The 27,882-nt window shown below is 40.4% G+C and overlaps 1 protein-coding gene across 1 annotated transcript in view; it reads right to left on the bottom strand.

Moving 5' to 3' along the window:
• The window catches only part of LOC136862829 (uncharacterized), a 148,608-nt gene that overhangs the window by 21,560 nt on the left and 99,166 nt on the right, over positions 1-27,882 (bottom strand). Inside the window, exon 9 of the mRNA XM_067139093.2 lies at positions 13,007-13,121. Coding sequence (XP_066995194.2) covers positions 13,007-13,121 — 115 coding nt within the window. The remainder of the gene's footprint in view (positions 1-13,006; positions 13,122-27,882) is intronic.

The following is a 27,882-nucleotide window of genomic DNA, read 5'->3' as shown; positions in this document are numbered from 1 at the left end:
GGGTATATGGAGAGGTCTGGGGGAGGGTGGTAGGATTAAATGGGTATGGGAAAGGATAAAGGGAAGACTACTAGATATTGAAAGACAGAGCTTAATAGGGGAATGTAGAGAGAGAGTCTCTTTATCAGTATTAAATACCTTGGTGAAAGTAATAAACCCGAAAACGGAGTTTGAGGGGAAAGGGATAAGAGAGGTTTGTATTGGTGGGTATTGAGTGTTCCGAGGAACAGTGGATGGGTAGGTAGTGAGAATGGTGATAGACGTGTGTTATGTGGAGAGAAGTGGGAGGACCTGCATATTTTTAATCAATGCCGAGCTTTGGAGGGGATAAAGATCAAACTACTAAGTAAGAAGGAGCTGGATATGGTAGGGGAAAGCTATAAGATGACATCTTGGTTATGTAGAGAGTGGGAGAAAGGAACGAATATAGCGAAATTCTTAAATGTGGCCAGAGCTAGATTTATAAAGAAATTGAGGGAGTAACAGGGGTGGTGCAGATAATGTGGTTCTTGCCGAGGGAGGTAGGGGGAAGGCATTCTGCTCAGAGGAATGGATATCCGCCCTGAGCAGATGCGGGAAGGGTATCATGGTGACCATGATATCAGAAGAGAGGGCTGTAGTGTCAGCGGAAAGGTGGAAAGCACCTTGCCCTGTGGAAAGGTGATCCACCTGGGGCAAGTTGTTGGGAAGTAGATAGAGAAGTAGTAGGATGGGAGGAGGTGATAGATTAATGACTTGAGGAATGTGAGAGTAGATGTGTTTATGAGAAGATTTGGTAAAAGGGGAAAGGCTGAGAAAATTAGGTAAGAGTTGAGAAAAGGAGAGGTTGAGTAGGCTTGAGTGTAGTGTAAATTTAAGAAGCTGTATTTAGTTTAAATTTATCGTGGATGGTTGAAATGAAGCTTAGGTGGAAGCTAAAAAAATTATTAGAAAACGGAAAAAAGAAGGAAAAGGTAGTGAGATGACTGAGTGAACATGGACTTGGACTTGTTTGTGTGGAAATGAGGTGTGAAAAAATGGATTGTTTAAGTGTATTTGTCTGAGGAGGGAGGATAAAGAAGGTGTATGTAATAGTAATTTAGATAGCTTAAGTGGGACTGTAGTTAAGGAGAAAATTTTGGCAGTATGGAAATTATGAAAGTAGATCATATGAAAAAAAAGTTAAATTGTTGTAGATGCCTTGTTGAGGGTTGTAAAATGATGGATTCTTGAGGTTTATGTACTAAGTTTAATAGGATGGAAGAGCTGGGATAAGTCTAACAGTTTGATGTAGGTGTGGTGCTGTAGATTGAGAAGACTGAGTGAACTAATGGACTTGGAATGGAAACTGTTTGTTTGTGTGTGAGGTGTGAAAAAGAAAAATGTTAAGTGGTTTTAGGTGCGTTGATGAGGGATGTAAAATGGTGAGATGTAGTCGGCGAGAATAGTGCGAGAGAGAAGGTGACGTATCTAGGGAAGAGGGAGGGGTTGGGACTTGACTCACCCCAAAGAAGTTAGGCTTGAGCATGTCTGCACGGAAAAAAGGAGAGGGAAGGTAGAGAGCTGACAATGAACAGAGAAGGTGTGAAGTACATAGCGGAAGTGTGTGGCAGGCAATGTGTTGGGTCTGGTTTCCGCCAAGCTGGCCTGTCACACATGGTAGGGAAGGAATACAGTGTCAGTAAGTGTAGGTGAGATATGAGATCAGTTCTCACGTGGCGAGGCTGGTGGCTGCGGTCAACGGGTTGGTGGGCATGTATTCCATAGTAGGGCTGACGCAGCGACCAGTCTACTAAATTTTTTTAGGTGGTCGATAGGAGTAGGGGAATAGGGTAGTTTGTAGTGCGGTGCTTCCTGCGCGTATGCTGGCTATCCGCGCACGTATGGGAGGACACTGAGTAGATGTAGAGGTAGATAATTTAGTTAAGTAGTTTTAGGAGAGAGAAAAAGTAGTGCCTATTGTTTGTTTTTTTATGTTTCGCTCTGTCTTTATTACCTGTAAGTCGATGGTGTATACTAGGGTGGGTAATGAAGATATGTATGTATGTATTTGGAATCTCCTTTAAAAATAAAGAAATCTGTATTTGTTTGTTTAGGGAAAATCCACTTAAATTTAGATGTGGGAAGGACTAATAAAGGGGTTGAAATTTCTTTACGGGGATACTTGTATCTCAAAAACCGAAGATGTTACAGACGTGGAAATAGGTATTTGGAATCTCCTTTAAATATCAAGAAATATGTGGTTTTTCGACTTGAGAGAAGACCCGTTTCTCACATGTACAGTTCTCTGTCGCATGGTCATCTTAGCCTAAGAAGGCAATGTCTTAGTACAGTACCGAGGAACGATTACTTTTATCAAATTACGAAATCCACGCGAGCGAACCGGCGGTTAATTGCTAGTCTATGTATATAAAATTGCATGTCTTGACTGACTGACTGACTCAACATCGAACAGCCAAAACTACTAGACAGAACGAAATGAAATTTTGGGGATACATTCATATTAGCATGTAGGTTCTCAGAAAGGGAGGATTTCTGTATATTCCGTCGCTAAGGGGATGAAGAAGGTGGTGAACTGTTTAAATATCATCATATATCATATCATCTTTATTTTCCTCCAGATCTACAGTATTGATACTTTATTGATCTATTAAAGAGAAAAATAATAATGTCCAAGTTAGACAGCTTATGCTAACATGCACATAGAATAATTCTCATCAAATAAATAGAACTAACATAATCGGTACCTGCTGCCAATTGGCGCACGGACATCTCCCTCACGGAGAGCCGATAGCCATGATAATACAGCAATAAATGAAAATAAGGGAAAAGCCAATAATAATATAAATAATAATAAAATTGCAATGAGGCAGGATAAACACTGTCGCCTGGCTCAATATCAACCCTTATTGGTGGTCTGTTGGCCATGGCATAAGGCAGTATGGCAGTATGATAATAAGAAACTGGGGCCGATGACCTTCGATGTTAGGCCCCTTTAAACAACAAGCATCATCATCATCATCATAATAAGAAACTAAAATAATAAAATTACTGTGAAGAGTACAATAGTGTCGGCAGACGGCATCTGCACTTTAAACAAAGTGTATATCACTTCCAGCCTGGTTCGCTACTCTGCGCAATCCTGCTTGAACACTGGCCCCTCTGTTGCTCTACTTAAGTTGCAAACCTGGCTTCGTGTTACATCCACTGTAGTGCCGGTGTGCAATTATTCTCCTTACGTTGCATTGCTATTGTCCACTTTTAAACTCTATTATCTCGCTACACTTATTATCTTTTAAAATTCCAGACAACTCACCACATTAAATGAAACCATCTCTCTTACCATTCCATACATTACCAATCAAACAATACTATCTCCCTATTCATTCGACAGCCTTAACTCACACAATTTTTTACATCCACTCTACTACCTTATTCACTCACAGTTAACTTAGACCATAAGCTTATATACCATCCATTTCCACATATTAACTTTATCATGAAACCCCACGAATATTTACAAAGTTACCACACATGCCATCACAAGTTTGAATCACAATCATCCTGCAACCATTTGTATTCTTACCAGTAGCTTTTACCCTTATCACCTATCCATTTTCAATCACTCCCTTCCTTATTCACTAGCCAAATACCTGCCTCATCTTAATTACAGCCTTCCAATACCATCTAATGACAGACCTTAATATACACACTTTACCGCCTACTAATTTAACTACTTAATCGCTCTTGTCACAGTTACGAATAACACACACACTCCACTATTCTCATGTGTTAAACAATTTACTTACTACTGCTGATTGTTTTTTTGCTTTTGTCACTATGCCTTCGTCCAATTTGTTCTTCGTACCCCATATCTCTCTTAGGCTCAAGTTTCTCCCTTTCACCGAGGCACCTCTTGCTTCTTCTTCCTGCCTCCAAGCCGTTTTTTCACTTCGTTTATGTGCACTTGTCACATTTTGTGCTTCCGCTCCACAAACACTCCCTGTATATTCCTTTCTTCTCTCGCACTGGCCTCCGTCCTCAGCTCCTTAACTAATGCCCTGGTCTCCTTCCTTATCTCCCTCCCCATCTCAACTGCTGCTTCTCTGGCTCCTTCTACGATCGATTCGAAGATAGCGTGCACGCCTTCCTGCCTCTAACTTGCCTTTCTTCCACTCTCTTCACCATTACCACTTCGTTCTTCATATTCTCTTCCATTTCCCGTAATTTCATCGCCGTCCAAAATCTGGTCCATAGTCTATTGGTTGTCACTAATTGTTGACCCTTAAAGTAGGCTCTTAACCCTTGCATTCTAGCCCTGACCAAATCTTTCTTCACAGTGTTTATATTCTTTATCCCTTCTCTTCCCATGTCACATTTAATACAAATTTTTGTGTTACGTATATTGCCTGCGCCTCTTGTCACTACTTCCGCCATCAGGGTGGAAAACAGCTTGACTTTTATCGGCCTATTACCACGTTTATTACCTATCCTTTCCTCATCATCAATATCTACTTCACTAAAGTTAATTTTCATCATTTTCTGGATGACTTCCACAATTTTGTAGGTTGTCAAAATATTGTCCTCACCTTTTCTTCCGGCACTCCATATATAAATAAGCATTTCTTCCTGCGTTCTTGGCTACTGTCTTCTATTTCTGCCTTCAGCTTCACCACCTCTTCTTCCAAACCCCCTTATTTTTACCTTGAGTGATATAATATCCCTCCCGTTGAATCCCACTTTGTTCATTGTTTCGTCTGTTTTCCCTGTAACCAACGCCTCATATGTTCAAATTCTTTCCCTTGTTCCTTCATCATATTTTTAATCTGCTCAAACGGACATACTTCTTCCACAACTTCATTAAGCACACTTCTTATGACCTCCACGTATTCCCAGTTCATGTTGCCACTGGAAGTCGGGTCGGGGTTTACCTCCACGTCGCCTATACCTAGCAGTACCATAAGCACCGCTGCCACCAGTACCACCTAGCCCAACATTCTTGTTTCCACTTTACCTCCTTCATTCCTGGCTGTTTCCAGATTCCATCTCCCCTGCCATCTTCCAATAACTATCCGATATTGATCCACACCAATTATCTTCCTCTTCCCTCCCGTCTTACTTTTCCACTCACCGGTCACACTCCACGCCGGCTCTACCGGCACCTCAACTCAGCACGTCTTCCCCCGATCGCTGACTAGGTTAGACTGAACTGTTTAAATAAGCACAGCTATATCTCAAAAACTTAAAAGTTTACAGACGTAAAAAATGGTATTTAGAATCTCCTTTAAAAGTGAAGAAACACGTATTTTCTTCTTTTTGGAAAATCCCGTTAATGGGAGTGAATTAAAGGGGAAAATATGTTGAAATTCCTTTATGAGGATACCCAAAACTTAAAAAAAAAAAAAAACTGAAGATGTTACCGACATGAACATTGGTATTTGGAATCTCCTTTAAAATAAAGAAACACGTGTCTGGTTTTATGAAAATCCAATTAATGGGGTATGAACGGAGTGACAAAAGGGGTGAAATTTTAAAGATATTACAGCTACAGTGTATCTAAGAAACGTAAATTGTTACAGACGTGAAAACTGGTATTTGGAAATTCCTGTAAAAATAAAGAAATACAGATGATTTATTTTCGGGATATCCACTTAAGGGGAACAATAAAGGGGGTGAATTTTTAAAATGAGAATATCAACAGAAAATCTCATAAACATAACATGTTACAGACGTGAAAATTGGTATTTTTAATCTCCTCTAAAGTAAAGAAATATGTATTTTTGTTTTCAAAAAACACTTACGGGTGTGGAGGGGTAAAAAGGAATGAAAAGCGGGTAGAATTTTTTATTACGATAGTAATATCTCAAAAACTGGGTGGGGGGCGTGATCAGCTCAGTGGCTTAGCCGCTAGCTTCCCACCCGGAAGGATGAAGTTCGACTCCCCGTCGATCCCGGGTCGAGACTTGAATGTCAAGAATCACGTGGCAAGAGGAGGGGCTTCCGGTCTTAAACCACCGGCCAAAATCAAAATGAGCCTGGAAGGCTCCAGCGACCCCAAAAATACCTGGGATAATTTGAAGAAAGTTTTTTAGTGATATCTCAAAAACTGAAGATATTACACAGGTGAAAACTAGTATTTGGTGTTTCATTTAAAAGTAAAGACGTGCGTACTTCTTTGTTTACGGAAAATATACTTAAGAGGAGAGTGAGAGAATTTAAGAATTAGTCGAATTTCTTGTATGAGAATATTTATATCTCAAAAACTAAAGATGATTCAGACGTGAAAATTGGGATCTGGAACCTCCTACAATAAAAAGAGACATACATCCTTTCCTTTTCTGAAAATACACTCAAGGGGAGTGAAAGAATTGAAAAATTATTTGAATAATTTGCATGAGGATACTTATGTCCAAAAACTAAAGATGTTACAGACGTGAAAATTGGTATTTGGAATCTCCTTTAGAAATATAGAAACTCGCATTTTCGGGAGAAAATAATTTTTGAGGGAAGGTGAAAATGAGATTAATTACTTTTATGAGATACATGTATCTCATAAATTTAAGTTATTAAAGTCGTGTTAATTGATATTTGGAAGCTCCTTTATAAATAAAGGAACACATTATTTTGTTTTCGGAAAATTCACTTAAGAGGAAGGGTGAAAGGAAGTGAATGAAATTGAATTACTTTTATGGCGACACTTACATCTCAAAAATTGAATATTACAAACGTGAAAATTGTTTTTTAGAATCAACTTTAAAAATAAAGGAACACATTATATTGGGGCGGCCGGGAAATAAATCAAGGGGGTGGCAGGTGAGAAAGGATTTGAATTCCTTTTATCAGGATGCATATATCTCAAAACTGAAGATGTTACAGACACGAATATTTGTATTTGGAATCTTCTTTCAAAGTAAAGAAACTTGTATTTTTTGTTTTCGGAAAATCCACTTATGGTTGGCGGGTGAATGAATTTAAAAATTAGTTGTTTTCTTGATATGAGGGTACGTGGGGCCTATATCTGAAAAACTAAAAATGTTTCAGACGTGATGAATTTTATTTGGAATCTCCTTTAAAAATAAAGGAACACGTATTCTTGTGTTTTCGGAAAATTACTTAAGAAGTTGAAGGAAATGAAAAATTAGTTGAATTATTTGTATGAGGATACTTATATCTAAGAAACTAAAGTAATCGTTCCTCGGTACTGTACTAAGACATTATCTGAAATTCCCCAAAGTATAAAAGCTCGCCGAAAATTTGCGTTTCATATACTCCAGAAACTCTTTGTAAACCACGTTTGTGGTATTGTCTTTTGGGGCTAAGGTGACCATGCGACAGAAAAACTGTACATGTGAGAAACGGGTCTTCTCTCAAGTCAAAAAAAGCACAACTTGTTTCTTTATTTTTAAAGGAGATTCCAAACACCTATTTCCACGTCTGTAACATCTTCAGATTTTGAGATATAAGTATCTTCGTACATCATTCCGTTATTTTTGTTCATTTCTTTCACCCTCGTTATGTGCCTTTTCCGAAAACAATAAAATACATGTTTATGTATTTTTAAAATACCATCCAAATTCCAAGTTTCTTGTATGAAACATGTTAAGTCTTTTAACAAATACTGTAGATATACCGGTACTCATTTTAAAAATTCACCCGCTTCTTCAATTATTTTCACCCACTTAAGTGGATCCTCCAAAAAACAAAAAAAGGCGTGTTTCCTTATTTTAAAGGAGATTCCAAATACCCATTTGCAAGTCTGTAACACCTTCAGTTTTTGAGATATTAGTATCCTCAACAAAGAATTCAAGTAATTATTCAATTCATTCATCACCTTAAGTGTGTTTTCCGAAAACGGAAGAGTACGTGTTTCTCTACATTGAAAGAAGATTCCCAATACACATTTTCATGTCTGCAACTCTGAAACATCTTCAGTTTTTGAGATATAAGTATCATAAAAATATTTCAACTCCATTTCAGCCCCCCACCCCAACCGCCCCAGTTAAGATTACTTCCCCACAAAATGCGTGTTCCATTATTTTATAGGACATCCTAAATACCAGTTTTCACGCCTGTATTCTTCTGTTTTGAGATATAAGTATCCTCATAAAAGGAATTCAATTTTTTCACTTCCTTTCACCGTCCACTTTAAGTGAATTTTCCATACTGAAAAATGCATATTTCTTTATTTATCAAGGAGCTTCGAATGCCAATTATGACGACTGTAACATCTTCAGTTGTTTATATGTATGTATCCTTGATAATAAAGGATTCAACTCCTTCTTCACCACCCCTCTCCCACTCGTCCAACTTTATTTCCCCCAAAAATACGTGTTTCCTTTTTTTCAAAGGAGATTCTAAGTGCCAATTTTCACGTCTTTAGTTTTGTTTAGATATAATTATCCTCATACAAATAATTGAACTAATTTTTCAATTCTTTCACCCTCCCCCCTAAAATGGATTTTCAAAGGACAAAGAATACGCGTTTTCTTATTTTTGAAGGAGATTCCAAATACCAATTTTCACGTCTGCAACATCTGTAGTTTTTGAGATATAAGTATTCTCAAACAATGAATTCAAATAACTTTTCAGATATTCCACCGCCCACCACTCACTTATTTGGATTTTTCGAAAAAGTTTTTGAGATATAAATATTCTCATACAATGAATTCAAATAACTTTTCATATATTCCACCGCCCACCACTCACTTTTTTGGATTTTTCGAAAACAAAAAATACGTATTTCTTAATTTTTAAAGGAGAGTCGTAATACCAATTTTAACCTCTGTAACATCTTCAGTTCTTGAGATATCAGTATCCTAATAAAAAGAATTCAAGCCCTTTTTCAGTCATTTTACCCCTCCCCCAAGTTGTTTTTCCGAAGAAAAAATACATGATTCTTTATTTTTAAACGAGATAAAATTCACCAATTCTCACGTCTCTAACATGTTAATTTTTTAGATATTAAATATATGCTGATTTTAAAATTCACCTTATTTTTCAGTTCCTCTTAAGTGATTTTTCAAAAAACAAATTTTATATGTTTTTCTGTACTTGTACCGGATATTCCAGATACCAGTTTTCACGGCTGTAACATGTTACATTTCTGAGATCTATTGTAGATATAGTCTTTTTAAAATTTCACCCCCGTTGTCACTCCCGCTCACCCTCCATTAATTGGATTTCCTGAAAACAAATATATACGGGTTCAATTCTTTTTAAAGGAGGTTCCAAATACCAATTTTCATCTCTATAACATCTTCTGTTTTGAAGGTATAACTATCCTCATAAAAGGTATTCAACCCCTTTTTCACACACAACCCCCCCCCCCTTTAACTGGGTTATCCGGAAACAAAAATATTCGTGTTTCTTTATTTTGAAAGGAGACTCCAAATACGAATTATTGCGTCTGTAAACTTTTAAGATTTGTTGTATAGATATACGCATTTAAAATTCACACCCTTTTCACCCCCTTAGCGACAGAATATACAAACGTCCTCCGTAAGTAAGAAATTTCATTTCTTTAGGTCGGTCGGTCGGTCGGTCGGTCGGTCGGTCGGTCGGTCGGTCGGTCGGTCGGTCGGTCGGTCGGTCGGTCGGTCGGTCGGTCGGTCGGTCGGTCGGTCGGTCGGTCGGTCGGTCGGTCGGTCGGTCGGTCGGTCGGTCGGTCGGTCGGTCGGTCGGTCGGTCGGTCGGTCGGTCGGTCGGTCGGTCGGTCGGTCGGTCGGTCGGTCGGTCGGTCGGTCGGTCGGTCGGTCGGTCGGTCGGTCGGTCGGTCGGTCGGTCGGTCGGTCGGTCGGTCGGTCGGTCGGTCGGTCGGTCGGTCGGTCGGTCGGTCGGTCGGTCGGTCGGTCGGTCGGTCGGTCGGTCGGTCGGTCGGTCGGTCGGTCGGTCGGTCGGTCGGTCGGTCGGTCGGTCGGTCGGTCGGTCGGTCGGTCGGTCGGTCGGTCGGTCGGTCGGTCGGTCGGTCGGTCGGTCGGTCGGTCGGTCGGTCGGTCGGTCGGTCGGTCGGTCGGTCGGTCGGTCGGTCGGTCGGTCGGTCGGTCGGTCGGTCGGTCGGTCGGTCGGTCGGTCGGTCGGTCGGTCGGTCGGTCGGTCGGTCGGTCGGTCGGTCGGTCGGTCGGTCGGTCGGTCGGTCGGTCGGTCGGTCGGTCGGTCGGTCGGTCGGTCGGTCGGTCGGTCGGTCGGTCGGTCGGTCGGTCGGTCGGTCGGTCGGTCGGTCGGTCGGTCGGTCGGTCGGTCGGTCGGTCGGTCGGTCGGTCGGTCGGTCGGTCGGTCGGTCGGTCGGTCGGTCGGTCGGTCGGTCGGTCGGTCGGTCGGTCGGTCGGTCGGTCGGTCGGTCGGTCGGTCGGTCGGTCGGTCGGTCGGTCGGTCGGTCGGTCGGTCGGTCGGTCGGTCGGTCGGTCGGTCGGTCGGTCGGTCGGTCGGTCGGTCGGTCGGTCGGTCGGTCGGTCGGTCGGTCGGTCGGTCGGTCGGTCGGTCAGGACGTGTTATTTTATAGGTATATAGACTGATTTTCAGGTAATGTCTTCGTACAGTGCTGAGGAACGGTTACTTTTAACAAATTACGAAATCCACGCGATCGAAGCCGCGTGTAACAGCTGGTATATTACATAGTATATGGAAAGGAGAGCACATGGTGAGCATGTTTACTTAGTGACTCTGGGGTGATGACGTCACAGGGTGTTAGAGAGAGACAGTAAATACATATCCAAAAACTAGCTCCGAGCTTTTGCTAGTGAGCATGCACGACTAATTTAATTTATTTAATATTTCACCGTGGACAAGAGAAATAATAGTGACGTCATAAGTATGACGTTTGACCATTCCCTGTTCGTCCATAGACAGTACATGCGGTACAGCTGCGAGAATGTGACGTAAGCCAGGGCCACCAACCCTTCCTCCCGCAAGTAAAGGAGCGTAACACCTGCTGTCCTTATGAGCCTGGGTTCATCTAAATATGCAAATTATGCGTGGCTCGCAATGGATTATTGAAAAAATGCATAACCACGGCGAATAAACATTGTGAATTTTTTAAGTACAATTATTCGTTGAAAGGTAAATATATGATCTACTTTCTTCGTCAATATACAGGTAAGTATTGGAGTTAGGGGCTGAAGGGAATCGCCAATTGGTTACGCTCGTTAGGTTAGTACTTTTCATGCGCATATTATATAGATCGAAAATGGGGAAGCGGTTACCTGCATCCATTAACACGTGGTAGTAATAGTGGTTCCATTACTGACAATTTAAGTTTTCATATTTCTTTAAGTAATGCTTCGCGTGTGCACTTTGTGCGGTAGCGTGTAGTTAACTAATTAAGGACTGATTCGTACATTTAAGGCGTTGTTTTTAGGTGTTTAATTACGTATCAAAGTGCGATGAAACTAACCACGCGTGCTTTTAAAGTAATGCTGGCTGGCTTCGTAGACGAATCCGGCAGTATTTGCAACGGATACCAAAATAACCTTCTGTGAGTACCATTTGAACACACTACTTCCTATACTTGCTACTGTGTAAACGTGCAACGTAATGTAGCCTCCATTTTAATCTTCCTGTGCGAGTAATAACACGTTTTTGGGTGGGGCAGTAGATCACTGGAAGGATCTCTCCTCATTGCTGCTTCACGCATCGTTTCATATCGTTTGTACATGTTTTTTTTGTGTCCTAAACATGCTCCCACGTTCGTAAATCGGGAACCGTAAATGGCTCCATAATGACCGGTCGCTCAAGCGGTATAGAGGCGATCTCTCATGTTTTCTTCCTTTGATTTTAATTTCCAGTATTTTAATGGTTCACTGTGATTTCTTTGGTGACTTTATATCATCTTTACGCATTATGTGATGTGAGGTGATCATTTTCTGCTATAACCTGAGGTGTGCTTCGCTTGTGTTCTTAGGTAAATTTAAATGTCAGATAATGGCTCGTGACTTCATAGTTTCATCATGGCTTACCTTCAGCAAATTTAAGGAATGGACTACAACGTCACAAACATCGCTATCGTGGCAAAAGATCGTAGCGCTTGGCAAATATTTGCATTTAATAATTAATTAAAAATGGTGAAAAATCATAATTTTCGAAACTAGGTTATTCTTAGGATATGGTAGAATTCACCCTTTAGGTTAAGAAATGTCTGCGACCCGAACTGGAGATAGTCGGCTTGTGTACCGTACCCGCGAATACCTAGCTGTTAGAGGAAGGTGGAGGTACTCTGTGTGTCAACAGCTAGCTCATGCATGTTTCATACTGTACGTAGCGCGAATCTAGGAGGGCAGCTACCAGCAGGTAGATGAAGCACTCTCGAATAAGTTCCACTTTCTCGAGAAATACTAGTCCGATTTTAGAAATAATTACGGCATTGAAAATCTAAATTCCGTACGTATAAGGCTAGATTTAGAAGAAAGTGCAACTTCCTTTTTAAAGTTAGTTCCGTTATGTCAGGTTTTATTGACACCCCGTGAAAGAACTGCAAGTTCCATTGTCAGCCCCTTGGCACCGTTACTGAAAGTGAGGACAGAATTTACGACTTATTTTAGGACACCTTTGTTAAATAGCCTAGTATAAAGACACCCCACAGTGCATTGTAAAAGTTAAAATTAGTATTAGAAAGTGTAGAATTTAGCAATTTTGTAACCAGCTTACAACGGATTTATTGGAAACTGTAGTCTGCACGGTTGTGACTTCTAGTAACAGAGAACCTTTTTCAGCTGTAAAATATCCCGCTTTTATTATCATATTTATTTCTTTATTATGTTTTCATTAAATCGTTAGTACATTTCTCTGTAATCTCTTCGTAAATTCGAGATCAGACATTTTCTTACTCACACCTAATCTAAAAATAATATTGATAAAATTCCACTTAAAAAAAGTATAGTTCATAAAATTTAAGAAACGAGTCCTACTTGTTATATTCTGTCCCTCCTTGGATGTCATTTTCTATCATTAACATGTCATTAAGTAATATACCGTTTGATACGAACTTTGAAATTCATTTATTTCCAGAGCTTTATAAATAGAATAAACAAAGTACCTGAACCAGTTGACATTCGCTATTGGTTGCAGTATGGTCACATGTGCCACGGACTTCCCAGGTTTCAAGAAAACAGTCATGTTACTGGGACATCGGATACTGGGGGCTGGAAGAGCTGGAACACCATACAGTAAGCATCAGTTCTAGACAGCAACTTATAAAATACAATACAATCAATTTAATATTAAATGGATTTTAAGTACATCTTATGTTGTAAATAATATGTAACAATTTCGTGTTTTGTTTAATGTCCCATTCCTATAGTTTGTTGAGAGAACCTGGAGTGTAGTTCAATAACGCGTCAGGAGGCAACGATACCGAGTCGTCGCAGTTAAACACACTGGAATGCCACCTATCTCAGCATGGACAAAATCTGCTTTCTTGCGAATAGAATGGCATCGGCTAATCGAATGCGCCATTGAGATTGGGCATATAACAATAATAATAATAATAATAGTAATAATAATAATAATAATAATAATAATAATAATAATAACATACTCCATACATTATCATTATAGACTGTTATGCCTTTCAGCGTTCAGTCTGCAAGCCTCTGAGAATTTACTAAACGTCGCCACAATCCTCGATTTGCAACTAGTCTTGTGGCCTCCTTTAGTTCTATACCTCTTATCTTTAAATCGTTAGAAACCGAGTCTAACCATCGCCGTCTTGGTCTCCCTCAACTTCTCTTACCCTCTATAACAGAGTCCATTATTTTCCTAGGTAACCTATCCTCCTCCATTCGCCTCACATGACCCCACCACCGAAGCCGGTTTATGCGTACAGCTTCATCCATCGAGTTCATTCCTAAATTAGCCTTTATCTCCTCATTCCGAGTACCCTCCTGCCATTGTTCCCACCTGTTTGTACCAGCAATCATTCTTGCTACTTTCATGTCTGTTACTTCTAACTTATGAATAAGGTATCCTGAGTACACCCAGCTTTCGCTCCCGTAAAGCAAAGTTGGTCTGAAAACAGACCGATGTAAAGATAGTTTCGTCTGGGAGCTGACTTCCTTCTTACAGAATACTGCTGATCGCAACTGCGAGCTCACTGCATTAGCTTTACTACACCTTGATTCTATCTCACTTACTATATAACCATCCTGGGAGAACACACAACCTAAATACTTGAAATTATCGACCTGTTCTAGCTTTGTATCACCAATCTGACATTCAATTCTGTTGAATTCCTTACCTACTGACATCAATTTAGTCTTCGAGAGGCTAATTTTCATACCATACTCAGTGCACCCATTTTCAAGTTCCAAGATATTAGACTGCAGGCTTTCGGCACAGTCTGCCAATAAGACCAAGTCGTCAGCATAGGCCAAACTGCTTACTACATTTCCACCTAACTGAATCCCTCCCTGCCATTTTATACCTTTCAGCAGATGATCCATGTATACTACGAACAGCAAAGGTGAAAGATAACAGCCTTGTCTAACTCATGTAAGTACTCTGAACCAAGAACTCATTCTACCATCAGTTCTCACTGAAGCCCAATTGTCAACATAAATGCTTTTGATTGATTTTAATAATCTACCTTTAATTCCATAGTCCCCCAGTATGGCGAACATCTTTTCCCTCGGTACCATGTCATAAGCTTTATCTAGATCTACAAAACATAAACACAACTGCCTATTCATCTCGTAGAATTTTTCAATTACCTGGCGCATACTGAAAATCTGATCCTGATAGCCACTCTGTGGTCTGAAACCACACTGGTTTTCATCCAACTTCCTCTCAACGACTGATCGCACCCTCCCTTCCAAGATGCCAGTGTATACTTTGCCTGGTATACTAATCAATGAGATACCTCGATAGTTGTTGCAATCCTTCCTGTTCCCTTGCTTATAGATAGGTGCAATTACTGCTTTTGTCCAATATGAAGGTACCTTACCAACACTCCACGCTAGTTTTACTACTCTATGAAGCCATTTCATCCCTGCCTTCCCACTATACTTCACCATTTCAGGTCTAATTTCATCTATTCCTGCTGCCTTATGACAATGGAGTTTATTTACTCTCCTTTCCACTTCCTCAAGCATAATTTCACCAACATCATTTTCCTCCTCCCCATGAGCTTGGCTGTTTGCAACACCACCATGATGATTTCCTTTTACATTGAGAAGATGTTCAAAATATTCCCTCCACCTCTCCAGTGATTCCCTGGGATCTATTATGAGTTCACCTGAATTACTCAAAACACTGTTCATTTCCTTTTCCCTCCCTTCCTAAGATTCCTTATTACTGTCCAGAAAGGTTTCCCTGCTGCTTGACCTAGCTTTTCTAGGTTATTACCAAAATCTTCCCATGACTTCTTTTCGGATTCAACCACTATTTGTTTCGCTCTGTTTCTTTCATCTACGTACAAATCTCTGTCTGCCTCGGCCCTTGTTTGGAGCCATTTCTGATAAGCCTTCTTTTTACGTTTACACACAGTTGTTCCTAAGCATTCCCTTGCTGTTTCTACTACAGCATCCCTGTATGCCACCCATTCACTTTCTATATCCTGAACCTGCTTACTGTCTACTGTTCGAAACTTCTCACTAATCATATCCATGTACTTCTGTCTAATTTCCTCATCCTGGATATTTTCTACCCTTATTTGTTTGCAGACAGATTTCACTTTCTCTACCCTAGGCCTAGAGATACTTAGTTCACTACAGATCAGATAGTTGTCTGTATCATGGAAAAATCCGCGGGAAACTCGTACATTCCTAACAGATTTCCTGAATTCAACATCTGTTAAGATATAGTCTATTATGGATCTGGTACCCCTAGCCTCCCATGTGTAGCGGTGAATAGCCTTATGCTTGAAGAATGTATTCGTAACAGCTAAACCCATACTAGCACAGAAGTCCAGCAAACGCTTTCCATTCCCATTAGTTTCCATATCTTCCCCACATTTACCAATCACCCTTTCGTATCCTTCAGTTCTAATCCCAACTCTCGCATTGAAATCGCCCATTAGCACTATTCTATCCTTGCTGTTGACCCTGACCACGATGTCACACAATGCTTCATAAAACTTGTCAACTTCATCCTCATCTGCACTCTCACAAGGTGAATACACGGACACAATTCTTGTCCTAATTCCTCCCACTGACAAATCTACCCACATCATTCGCTCATTTACGTGTCTAACAGAAACTATGTTGCGTGCAATGGTATTCCTGATAAAGAGCCCTACCCCAGACTCTGCCCTTCCTTTTCTAAAACCCGTCAAGTACACTTTATAATCTCCTATCTCTTCCTCATTATCTCCCCTACCCGAATATCACTTACTCCTAGCACATTCAGATGCATCCTCTTTGCTGAATCAGTCAGTTCTACTTCTTTCTTCCATAAGCCCCATTAATATTGATAGCTCCCCATCGAATTCCATTTCGTTCGCCAAGTTGTTTCCAAGGAGTCCCTCTCCTGTCAAATGGGAGTGGGACTCCATTACTCCCATAGGTCCGAGGCTTGCTTAAAGTGTTCTGAGCTCGGTAAGTTCATGAAGCAGGATGCTACCCTACTTGCACATAGTCCAAGTGAGGATCTCTCCTCTAACGGGTTATGGACCACCGGTGAATTGTATAATTGCCGCCTGAGCACAAGGAGGGCCACGACTCAGAATATGTCCGAGATGCCCACTCCCATTCCATAGCAACTGGTATCCCGACTCTCAGGACCACTTACTAGGCCACTCAGCCGTTGCCCATGGTTCACGTACTAGGACGTGACTACAGTAACCCACAAACATGAACCATTAATAATAATAATAATAATAATAATAATAATAATAATAATAATAATAATAATAATAATAATAATAATAATAATAACACATCCTCCTCCGAGATCTAGGTGTTTAACACAGTAGCTTCCTAGCCGGATGATTCAGGTTGGATTCGTAATTCTTGCCATTAGTGTCTAGCAACCCTACAACATCTAGGAAGGGTGGGGTGATATTGGATATTTTGAGAGAGATTCATTCTAAACGTTCTCCTGATTAAGTTCTCAAAATTCCTATTGTTATACCAATTATATGAAGCAATGCAATTGTGAATTGTCAAAGAAGAAAATGCTGAGAGCAAATATCACAAAATAAGGATACGAAAAGGTAAATTACTCAAGCTGTGCAGTGTAGTGCAACATCGCGCTAACATCATTAGTCTCTGTTTAGATGGAGTACAGGCGTCAAACAAAGATGTCTGTCTCAACAGTTTGCTTGAAAATAGACTAAATTCATTCGTGCTACTAGGCAGACTTCCATTCACACTCCACCACGGTGAGTTCATATTCGGTCGTGTCGAGAAATGAACGCCTAAATGAAAGAATGATGAAACTTTGTGTTCAGTGATGATAGCAGATACCGTCTGAGTGCTAAAGGTGTGTGTGACGTCGACCAGGATGCCCTTCCTGACGCCATACGGTAGATTACTATTAGAGCGTGCGAATGACATTTCCCACTCCAGGAATAAAGGAATGAGGCGTTCTTTTCATTTATTGTTAGTGAAATTAAGCATCAGACATGCATTATGTTAGATCGACTAAGTAGCATCCTTAGTAATGCTCTCGTCTTCCATACTCAATGATTCGGCACAGTCGGTTGGCTTGGATGCGATAATTATTGTCCGTAGATTTACCGGCCGTTAAGAAACTCCTTTCCAATGCATAATTGAAATATTCCGGCGTCTCTTTAAACTGGTAGCAATTAAAAGGTTGTTGAACTTTAGTACTGTTCGTAGTGCCCATTTGTATCTTGTATCTTCTTGACAATAGCCTTTTAATGTTTTCTCCCGCCGGGCTGAGTGGCTCAGACGGTTGTGGCGCTGACCTTCTGACCCCAACTTGGCAGGTTCGATCCTGGCTCAGTCCGGTGGTATTTGAAGGTGCTTAAATACGTCAGCCTCGTGTCGGTAGATTTACTGGCACGTAAAAGAAACCCTGCGGGACTAAACTCCGGCACCTCAGCGTCTCCGAAGACCGAAAAAGTAGTTAGTGGGACGTAAAGCAAATTGCATTATTATTATTAATGTTTTCTCTCAGTGTAGTAGTTGTTGTTTCATGTATGTCATTAGTCCATAGCAGTCACCCATTTACGAGGGCTTCTAGGCGCCTGTTAGTTGACTAATTTCTCAGCTAGCAACTTCTCCCTCATGGCTGACCAAGAACTCCTCGTAAACGAACAAGCCAGTATTCCATGACTTTGATGAATATTAATAGGGCTTATGGAAGGAATGATGCCTTTGCTGGCAGGAACTAGAGTTTACAGTGCACTATGTCTTCTGGTATAGGCTAAAGCAATTTTGTTACTTTCATTGTTCAGCCTCTCTCCTATCCTTGGCTTTGACAATATGTAAGTAACTGAGGTATGAGTGATGCTAGTAATGCCATTCTTTATGCAGCCAGTCCCTGTTATGAATGGTGTGAAAATGTCGCTCATAGGGTCATTTGGTGCAGTGGGTTTGGCAGACTGATATTGTATCGCAACTCCTGGTTCGGTGAGGAAAGCAACGGGAAACTACCTCACTCCTCATTTCTCTAGCACGCCTCGTCAATGATGCCTAGGCGATCTATGACAGCTGATGGTGAAGCTGTTGAGGATCCAACCAGCCTTAGGGCTGAGAACTGAACATACATGCATGGAAGGAATGAAACAATTTACACTCAGTTATAATAGAGCATGGTGTTTGAAGTTTTAGAAGTAATGAACGTCTGGGTAGGAAGAGTAAGTAAGAGAGTTAGAGGATGATAAAGTGCACCTGACGTGTGTCAAGGAGGTGGGCACAATGTGCAATAGCAATGTTCATCAGGAAAATTATTAGAAGCGACCTTTTTTTTTTTTGCTAAGAGGTCGCCTATTCCTGGCGGCGAAAGTGCGTTCAGTTCATAGGGAAAGGAATGGGTCGATTCCGCATTAGAAAGTTGGAAAAATAAGAAACAATTCTTCCACTTTTGATGAGGCACATGGCCTGAGCGTTCACTCAGCCTACACCAGAAATTAATACCAGGTTAATTATTGTAGGCGAAGCCGTTAGAGAACAACTCCATCCCATATCCCACATAATGTCGAGGTTACGGCTGGTAGAAGCATTTATTTTCCACGCCTCCAAGAGCCTTCATGGCCTATACCGAAATGGCTTTCTTTTTCTCTAGTTTATTTCATGCACGTTAATGAATAAATGATGTGGATAGTTCTGTTGAGTGCGGGGATGAAATCCTGAAAGCTCTGAATATTCGAACAATGTGTAGGAGCAAATGGTGATGAGGTGAACAGGCTGTGGGAGGCATTGAGCAATATAGTAGATTAAGAGTCAGAAACAGAAATGATGTCATGTTAATCGGTGACTTCAGCACAAAGATTGGGAATATCAATGGTTTCAAGTCCCACTTAATACTTTTACGGTGTTCAGTAACGCCGAGGTGTTGGGAATGTTGTCCCGCAGAAGAAACACAGCACAAGGTTATGAGGAGGTAAATGAAATGTCGTATGGCTTTTAGCGCCGGGATATCCCAGGACGGGTTCGGCTTGCCAGGTGCAGGTCTTTATATTTGACTCCCGTAGGCGACCTGCGCGTCGTGATGAGGATGAAATGATGATGAAGACAACACATACACCCATCCCCCGTGCCGTTGGAATTACCCAATTAAGGTTAAAATCCACGACCCGGCCGGGAATCGAACCCGGGACCCTGTGAACCGAAGGCCATTACGCTGACCGTTCAGCCAACGAGTCGGACTATGAGGAGGTAAGAGGCACGTATGGGAAAATATGACTATTGACAGCAAAGCATTGCAGGAAATATACGGAATTTCTGAACTGCTATTGGATTAGATGACGGAAACTCATCCTCCAAGAATGCTCTCCGCGTAGTTCTTGAAAGGTTTTGTTTATTGCATGTAACAAGTTTTAACAGCTTTATTTTAGATAAAACCCGTATTGACTATAAAATCAAGTAGTGAATATTTAAGAATAACTTAAATATTATATTTCAGTGGTCCGACGATTCAATACGTATATAATGTATTGAATCTAGTACAGGTTTTTTCCTCTAAGGAACATCATCAGCTAGAATAAATTACAATATATCAGATAAAAAGTACATTACTAGATTGGAAATGTAATTTTTTATCTGATATAATGTTGTAATTTAGGGGAAGAAACATGTACTACATACAATTCGCTACTTGGTTAGGTTTTGTTTATGGTCTGTAGATGTAGGGAACGTGTACAATTTATTTTGAAGGGGGAAGATGTTGACAGTAATGAAGGATGATCTATCAAAGATAGGCTATTGCTATCAAAAGGTATTTCCGTAGAATCTATCATAACTAAATACATTGTAGGTGTTATGGAGTTGCAGGTACAAGGCTGCGGCTTTTCACCGTTCCTATTTACAGTCACCATAGATCGCTTGTGGCGGCCCCGTGATGTAGGGGTAGCGTGCCTGCCTCTTATCCGGAGGCCTCGGGTTCGATTCTCGGTCAGGTCAGGGATTTTTACCTGGACCTGAGGGCTGGCTCGAGGTCCACTTAGCCTATGTGATTAGAATTGAGGGGCTATCTGACGGTGAGATGGCAGCCCTGGTCTAGAAAGCCAAGATTAACGGCCGAGAGGATTCGTCGTGCTGACCACACGACACTTCGTAATCTGCAGGCCTTCGGGCTGAGCAGCGGTCGCTTGGTAGGCCAAGGCCCTTCAAGGGCTGTAGTGCCATGGGGTTTGGTTTGGTATAGATCGCTTGTTGCAAGGCTACATTTACAATATGTGACTTAATTACATTCGGAAGCAGCTCAAATCTAAGAAAAATAACTCGGTTGCAATGGCATTTCATGTCCATAATATTTTCGGTACGCCATGTCTTCCGTCAATGAATTTATAAATAATCTTGCTGAAATCTTAAGTTGTGGGCATGTTTACTGTTTCTAAAAAAGATAAATACGAGGCACTGGTGTAATTCGTGTCCCTAAATTCTTCATTGTAATAAAGAACACCATATTCACTCTTCAGTTTTCGTTCTGCTATGAAAATATAGTACTTAACTCAGCTGTACAATTCAACGAGAAATCCTTATTCTGAAATAACGTTACTATTGACATCTTTATTATTGTGGAAAATATTATTATTATTATTATTATTATTATTATTATTATTATTATTATTATTATTATTATTATTCACCAATACATTGCAATTGGGAAATATCCCAGTGACAATGGTAACTTTCAGAAGTGTGATAATAAAGTTAAAACATAACCGTCACCACCACCACCACCATCATCACAACAACAACAACAACAACAACAACAACAAATACTAGTACTACTACTACTACAAGAGTACAAAAAGCAATTCCATGGAAAAATATATTGCAAGAAATACTAATAGCTTAACATTCTGAAAATCCACCATCATCATATACAAAATCACATACAACTTAACTATTTCCAGTACTTAACACTACCGTATAAAATACTATAGGCTGAGCTTACTAGTAGCTTAACATTACAACACCATCATATAAAAATTCACACGTACCTTACGTATTTCAAAATTTTACACTTACGGTAGAGTGAGCGGTACAGTTACTAACCATTATCTTAGCATTGTAAATACAGCACGTTCGTATAAATATTCACACATTCCTTAAATAATTCACATACCTTAATACTACAATTTCCAGAGTGCTTGAGTCTATTCTTGACGCATCTCACATTTTTGGGAAAAGGTTCTAAGACAGCTGCAGGAAATGCATTCCAACCATCAATTCCCCGATTTAAAAACGAATATTTACCATAGTTAGTTTTCTGCGATCTATTTTTTTACTTTATGGGGTTGATCTGTCCTACTTATGTAACGGGGCTTTTCTAGTCGACTGTTCAACTTTCCCCAAGCTGGATTATTCTTGTAGGTATTATACAAGGCATATAACCGTGTTAGAGTTCCATTATAGGCGCCAGTGTCTCTCACCCAAGTATTTGTATCATATTTGTCACACTATTTCTAGAACATCGTTAAGCACGAATCGTGCAGCCTTTTGCTGTACCATCTCAAGTTTCGTTAATGAGTCATGTTCGGTACGGATCACATGCGACTGCTCCATATTCCAGTACTGAGCTAACGATTGATATATAGCCCTGCGCCTTCATCTGGGAACTGTTGCCATTTAGCACCCTCATCACGAAGTGCAAGGACTTTTACAATTTAGAAATTACACTTCATACGTGGGTGTCCCATTTTAGATCTCTCTTTTCGTGGATTCCTAGGTACTTGCATATATAAATATATCGTATGGCTTTACAAGTACACAAAAAATATATATCAAATGGAAATGTCCAAATTTGACAACCAGTCCAGAGCACTCGGAGTCACTTGATGCAGAAACCTCAGATCACAGTTAAATGCTCGAAGTGGCCACTCCTTAACGATGTGTTCCATTGTCTGCTCCTCCGCTCCACAGTCGCAGTCAGCAGACGAACGGAAACCCCATTTCTTCAACATGTAGCCACACCTCCCTTGACCCGTCCTAATTCGGTTCAGCTTCGACCAGGTTTGACGCGGCAGTTGGAATCCTTCAACCTTCTTTGTTGGATCTTGAACCAAGTGAGCGTTGTTGGGTGGATGTTCATGCCAACGCTGTCGCCACTCAGAGGTAATGTCGAAAGAACTGATATTTTTAAAATCAGTCCAGGGTGGTTTGCGTGATTTCAGATGAGTTGTTGGTGGGTGTTGTAGGGCATCGTACAAGGGAGAGTTCTTATGAGAAGAGATCTTCTTGAGCAAGTTTACCCTAGCTGCTTTCCTCCTTAGATCTGGCGGGGCAATATTAGCTAAGACAGGTAACCACTGAATGGGAGTAGATCTGACAGTACCAGTGATAACTCTCATGGCTTCATTAAGCTGGACATCAATCTTTGTTGTGTGAATGCTGTTTTGCCATACAGGAGCACAGTATTCACCAGCAGAATACACAAGAGCGAGTGAAGCAGTGCGTAGGGTATTGGTGTCCGCACCCCAGCTTCTTCCGGCAATCTTGCGGAGTAGATTCACTCTGGAGCCAAGTTTCTTAGATAACGTGATTCACTGTTGTTTGAATGTCAAGGACCGATCCAGAGTGATTCCTAGATATTTGGGATTGTAGTTATGCGGTACTTCGGTTCCGTCGAAAGTCACATGTAGCTTCCTATGGGCTTCCTTATTATTTAGATGGAATGCAGTAACCTCAGTTTTATTTGGGTTAGGTTGAAGTCTCCATTTATGGAAGTAGTCATTCAATTTCGTCAGATCACTTGTCAGTACATTCTCACAGTGCATAAGACCTTTACTCTGGAAGACTAACGCTAGGTCATCTGCATACTGGATTTTCAATGAGTCAGTGTCTGGCGAATCATGAATATACAAGTTAAACAGAATGGGGGCCAGAACTGATCCCTGAGGTAGGCCATTGTTTAGAGTCCTCCATCTGCTAGATTGTCCGTTCAGAAACACCTTAAAGCGTCTGTCAGAGAGCATGTTATTCACTAGAAACGCCAGCTTTTGACATGGGATGATTTCAATAAACTTCGACATCAAGCCGTCCCTCCACACAGTGTCATAAGCTGCTGTAAGGTCCACAAAAAACTGCAGCTGATCGGAGACCTCGTTGAAATCCAGCTTCAACTAGAGTTGTCAATGTTAAAACCTGGTCGCAGCAGCTCCAATGTTTCCTAAAGCCACCTAGTTCAACAGGGATGGTTTGATCAATGGCCTCTTGAATGCGACTTAAAGTAAGCCTTTCTAGTAGCTTATAGGTCACGCTGAGTAGCGATACTGGCCGGTAGTGAGAAGCATGGGTTCCGTCTTTGCCTGGTTTCAGGATGGCAATTATCTTAGCCTGCTTGAAAAGCTTTGGTAATCTTCCAGTTCGTAGAATTTCATTGAAGAATTCAATGAGCCACAATTTTGTTTTAGGTCCTATGGCTTTAAGAAACTCTGGATATACGCCATCAAAGCCAACAGCTTTATTTACCTTTAGCATATTCAAGGCTATATCAAGTTCCTCAATGCTGAAGTCACCTGAGTAGTCAGGACGTGGTGTTAGATTGGATTTCTTTATGTACAATTCATTTCTCACGATTCGTGTATGTGCCTTGTCAATTTTAGCTTTCGAATTCTTCATTAGTCTGGATGCAACAGCATTGGCATTCACACGTGGGACTGTGCTTGACAGCCTTGGATCTGTACCAAGTTTTCTTATAAGGTTCCAGGCTTTGCGACTAGAATGTTTAAAGTTAAGTTCTGCCACTGTTTCATGCCATTTTTCTCTTCTGTTCTTATTGAGAGCTCTCAAAAGGTTATCAGCTGTTGTATCATCGTGAGATTCTTGATATTTAACAAACAAATCATTGCATTCTTGAGACCATCCGGGGATTTATTCCTTCCGAAACACACGTGGAATATAGTTTTTGGCATTAACTTTAATAGCACGCACAAATCGTTCATAATTGGATGGAATTGGGGGAATCCACTGAACGGTGTTATCAAGACCTTTCTGAAACAGTTCCCAGTTAGCAAGTTGAAAATTCCATCGAGGTTGTGGGATGGAGGTTACTAGTGGAATTTCTGTACCATAATAAATAATGACTGGCCTATGTTGGCTGTGTGGGAAAGACTTGATGACTTTTCGTTGTGTCATATCGTTATTTCCAGATTTAGATACGATGCACAGATCAGGGGAATAATCCTTTAACCACCTACCAGATCGGAATGTTCCTGGATCTTTAGCATTGTACACAAGCTGAGGATTGTACAGATCCATCCATTCATTTAGAACTGCCCCACTGTCGTCTTCATTCAGATATCCCCATACATAACTATGGCTGTTGAAATCGCCGACATACACTTCTGGGTGACTGAAGTATCTTACAGGAGGATTTGGCCAGCTGACTTGTGGAGGTTTATAAATATTTACTACAGTGATGCCGGCAATCTCTACAGCTAAAGCAAAGACATCTGCTGTTCTGTCTTGATAAGTTACTTTGTAGTCGGTGAGATGGGACCTGACATATGTAGCAATACCGTATTGTTCATCATTTATGGCTCCAGCCAGATCATAACCATATATCCTTCCTCTTCTGTAAAGATCTGTGTCATCCATGGTGTGAGTCTTCTGTATTGCTATTATATCTACAGTATTCTGCAGCATCAGGCGTGAGAGGTATTGACTCTTAGCAGTTGAAATCGATTCGATGTTCAAGTGACATATCCGTAAGTTGTTACCAATGGAAATTGATGAGTGTTCCGTGCTTGGTTGGTCCTGAAAAGGACTATGCGTAGATAAGTTATCGTGCATACTTGTTGCTGTGTAGCAGCACCTTTGTGGAAGAATCAGCCAGTCAAACCGTTGCCCAGGGAACGCCCGACTGCATTAATTACAATCTTCGGGGAGGCTTCTTCCTTGTTCCCCAGGTACTTGCATGAGTCACCCTCTACTAAAGCATCCGAACTAAGACGATATAACAAGTCCCCTTGCCTAGGTTTCTTTCCCATACCTATGATACTGCATTTTTGAAAATGTATTTGAATTTTGTTTTCGAGTGCCCACATTTGGATTATAATTATATTGGTTTGTAATAATCTATTATCGACAGATTTTTCTATAAATTATGCAGTCGTCCGCAAACAATCTGCATTCACTTCCAAATTCGAAATGCTGTCAACTTTTCTATCGGAAACACTGATACTGTATTTAACCTATTTTATCCCATGCTGTTTGAAACCATTCTCCTTTAAAGTACTAAAATCTTCAGAGTCCATTAAGCTGAATCTACGTTTATGAAGGTTTAACAATACCAATGTTTATCAATTTTGGTTAGTGATGATTTCCCAACATTCGATAGCACACACTACTTTATTTTCTTCTTATTTCAATTATAGGGAGCATATTACGTCTCAAAATCCTCCTCGCTCCTGTCGGACAAAGTAAACAGAAACCAATCAACCAATCAAACAATCAATCAATCAAACAAACAATCAATCAACCAACCAACCAAACAACCAACCAACCAACCAACCAACCAACCAACCAACCAACCAACCAACCAACCAACCAACCAACCAACCAACCAACCAATCAATCAATCAATCAATCAATCAATCAATCAATCAATCAATCAATCAATCAATCAATCAATCAATCAATCAATCAATCATACAATCAATCAATCAATCAATCAATCAAGCAAGCAAGCAATCAATCAGTCAATAACTACTGATCTGCATTTAGGGCAGTCGCCCAGGTGGCAGATTCCCTATCTGTTATTTCCTCGGCCTTTTCTTAAATTACTGCAAATAAATTGGAAATGTATTGAACATCTCCTTTGGTAAGTTATTCAAATCCCTAACTCCCCTTCCTAAAAACAATGCCCCAATTTGTCTTTTTGAATTCCAGCTTTATCTTCAGATTGTGATCTTTCCTGCTTTTAAAGACACCACTCAAACTTATTCGTCTACTGATGTCATTCCACGCCATCTCTCCTTTGACAGCTCGAATCATACCAATTAGTCGAGCAGCTCGTCTACTTTCTCCCAAGTCTTCCCAGCCCAAACTTTGCAACATGTTTGTAATTCTATTGTTTTGTCGGAAATCACCCAGAAGAAATCGAGCTGCTTTCATTTGGATTTTTTCCAGCTTTGAATCAAGCATTCCTGGTATGGGTCCCATACACTGGAACCATATTCTAGCTGGGGTCTTAACAGAGACTTATATGCCTTCTCCTTTACATTCTTATTACAACCCCTAAATACCATCATAACCATGTGCAGAGATCTGTACCCTTTATTTACAATCATATTTAAGTGATTGCCCCAATGAAGATATTTCCTTATATTAAAAATTAAATACTTACAACGATCCCCAAAAGGAACTTTCACGCTATCAACGCAGTATTTAAAACTGAGAGGACTTTTTCTATGTGCGAAACTCACGACGTGACTTTTAACCCCATTTATCGTCATACAATTGCCTTCTGTCCATCTCACAATATTATCGAGGTCATTTTGCAGTTGCTCACAATCTTGTAACTTATTTATTACTATGTACAGAATAACATCATCTGATTCCACCTCTCTAGTCATATCGTTGATATATATAAGAAAGCAAAAAGGTACAGTAAATACTGCCTTGAGGAATCCCCCTCCTAATTATTACAGGGTCAGATAGAGTTTCGCCTAATCTAATTCTCTGAGATCTATTTTCTAGAAATATAACCTCCCATCAGTCACTTTTTGTCTAGTCCAATTCCACTCATTTTTTCCAGTAGTCTCCCATGATCTACCCTATCAAAGTCCTTAGATAAGTCAATCGCGATGCAGTCCATTTGATCTCCTGAATCCAGGATGTCTGCTATATCCTGCTTGAATCCTACAAGTTGAGTCTCAGTGGAATAACATTTCCTAGACCCGGACTGCCTTATATCGAACCAGTTATTAATTTCGAAAACATGTCTAATATAATCAGAAATAATGCTTTCCGAAAGCTCATATGCAATGTATGTCAAACTGACTGGCCTGTAATTTTCAGCTTTATGCCTATCACCCTCTCTTTTATACACAGAGGCTACTATAGCAAACTCTTAATGCATGGATATAGCTCCGTCCTGCAAAAAATAATCATATAAGTAATTCAGATATGTTCTATATCGTAACACATTGTCTTTATTATATCCCCAGAAACGTTATCAATTACAGCTGCTTTTATTGTTTTTAACTTTTGTATCTTACTGTAAATGTCATTGTTATCATAGGTAAATTTTAATACTTCTTTAGTATTAGTCACCTCCTCTATCTAGATATTATCCTTGTAACCAACAATCTTTACATACTGCTGACTGAATACTTCT

The sequence above is a fragment of the Anabrus simplex genome, chromosome 2 (assembly GCF_040414725.1).
Source record: "Anabrus simplex isolate iqAnaSimp1 chromosome 2, ASM4041472v1, whole genome shotgun sequence".
In the NCBI taxonomy this organism is placed as follows: Eukaryota; Metazoa; Arthropoda; class Insecta; order Orthoptera; family Tettigoniidae; genus Anabrus; species Anabrus simplex.
Note: the sequence above shows the minus strand (reverse complement) of the source record. Positions and strands in the feature narration are given on the sequence as shown.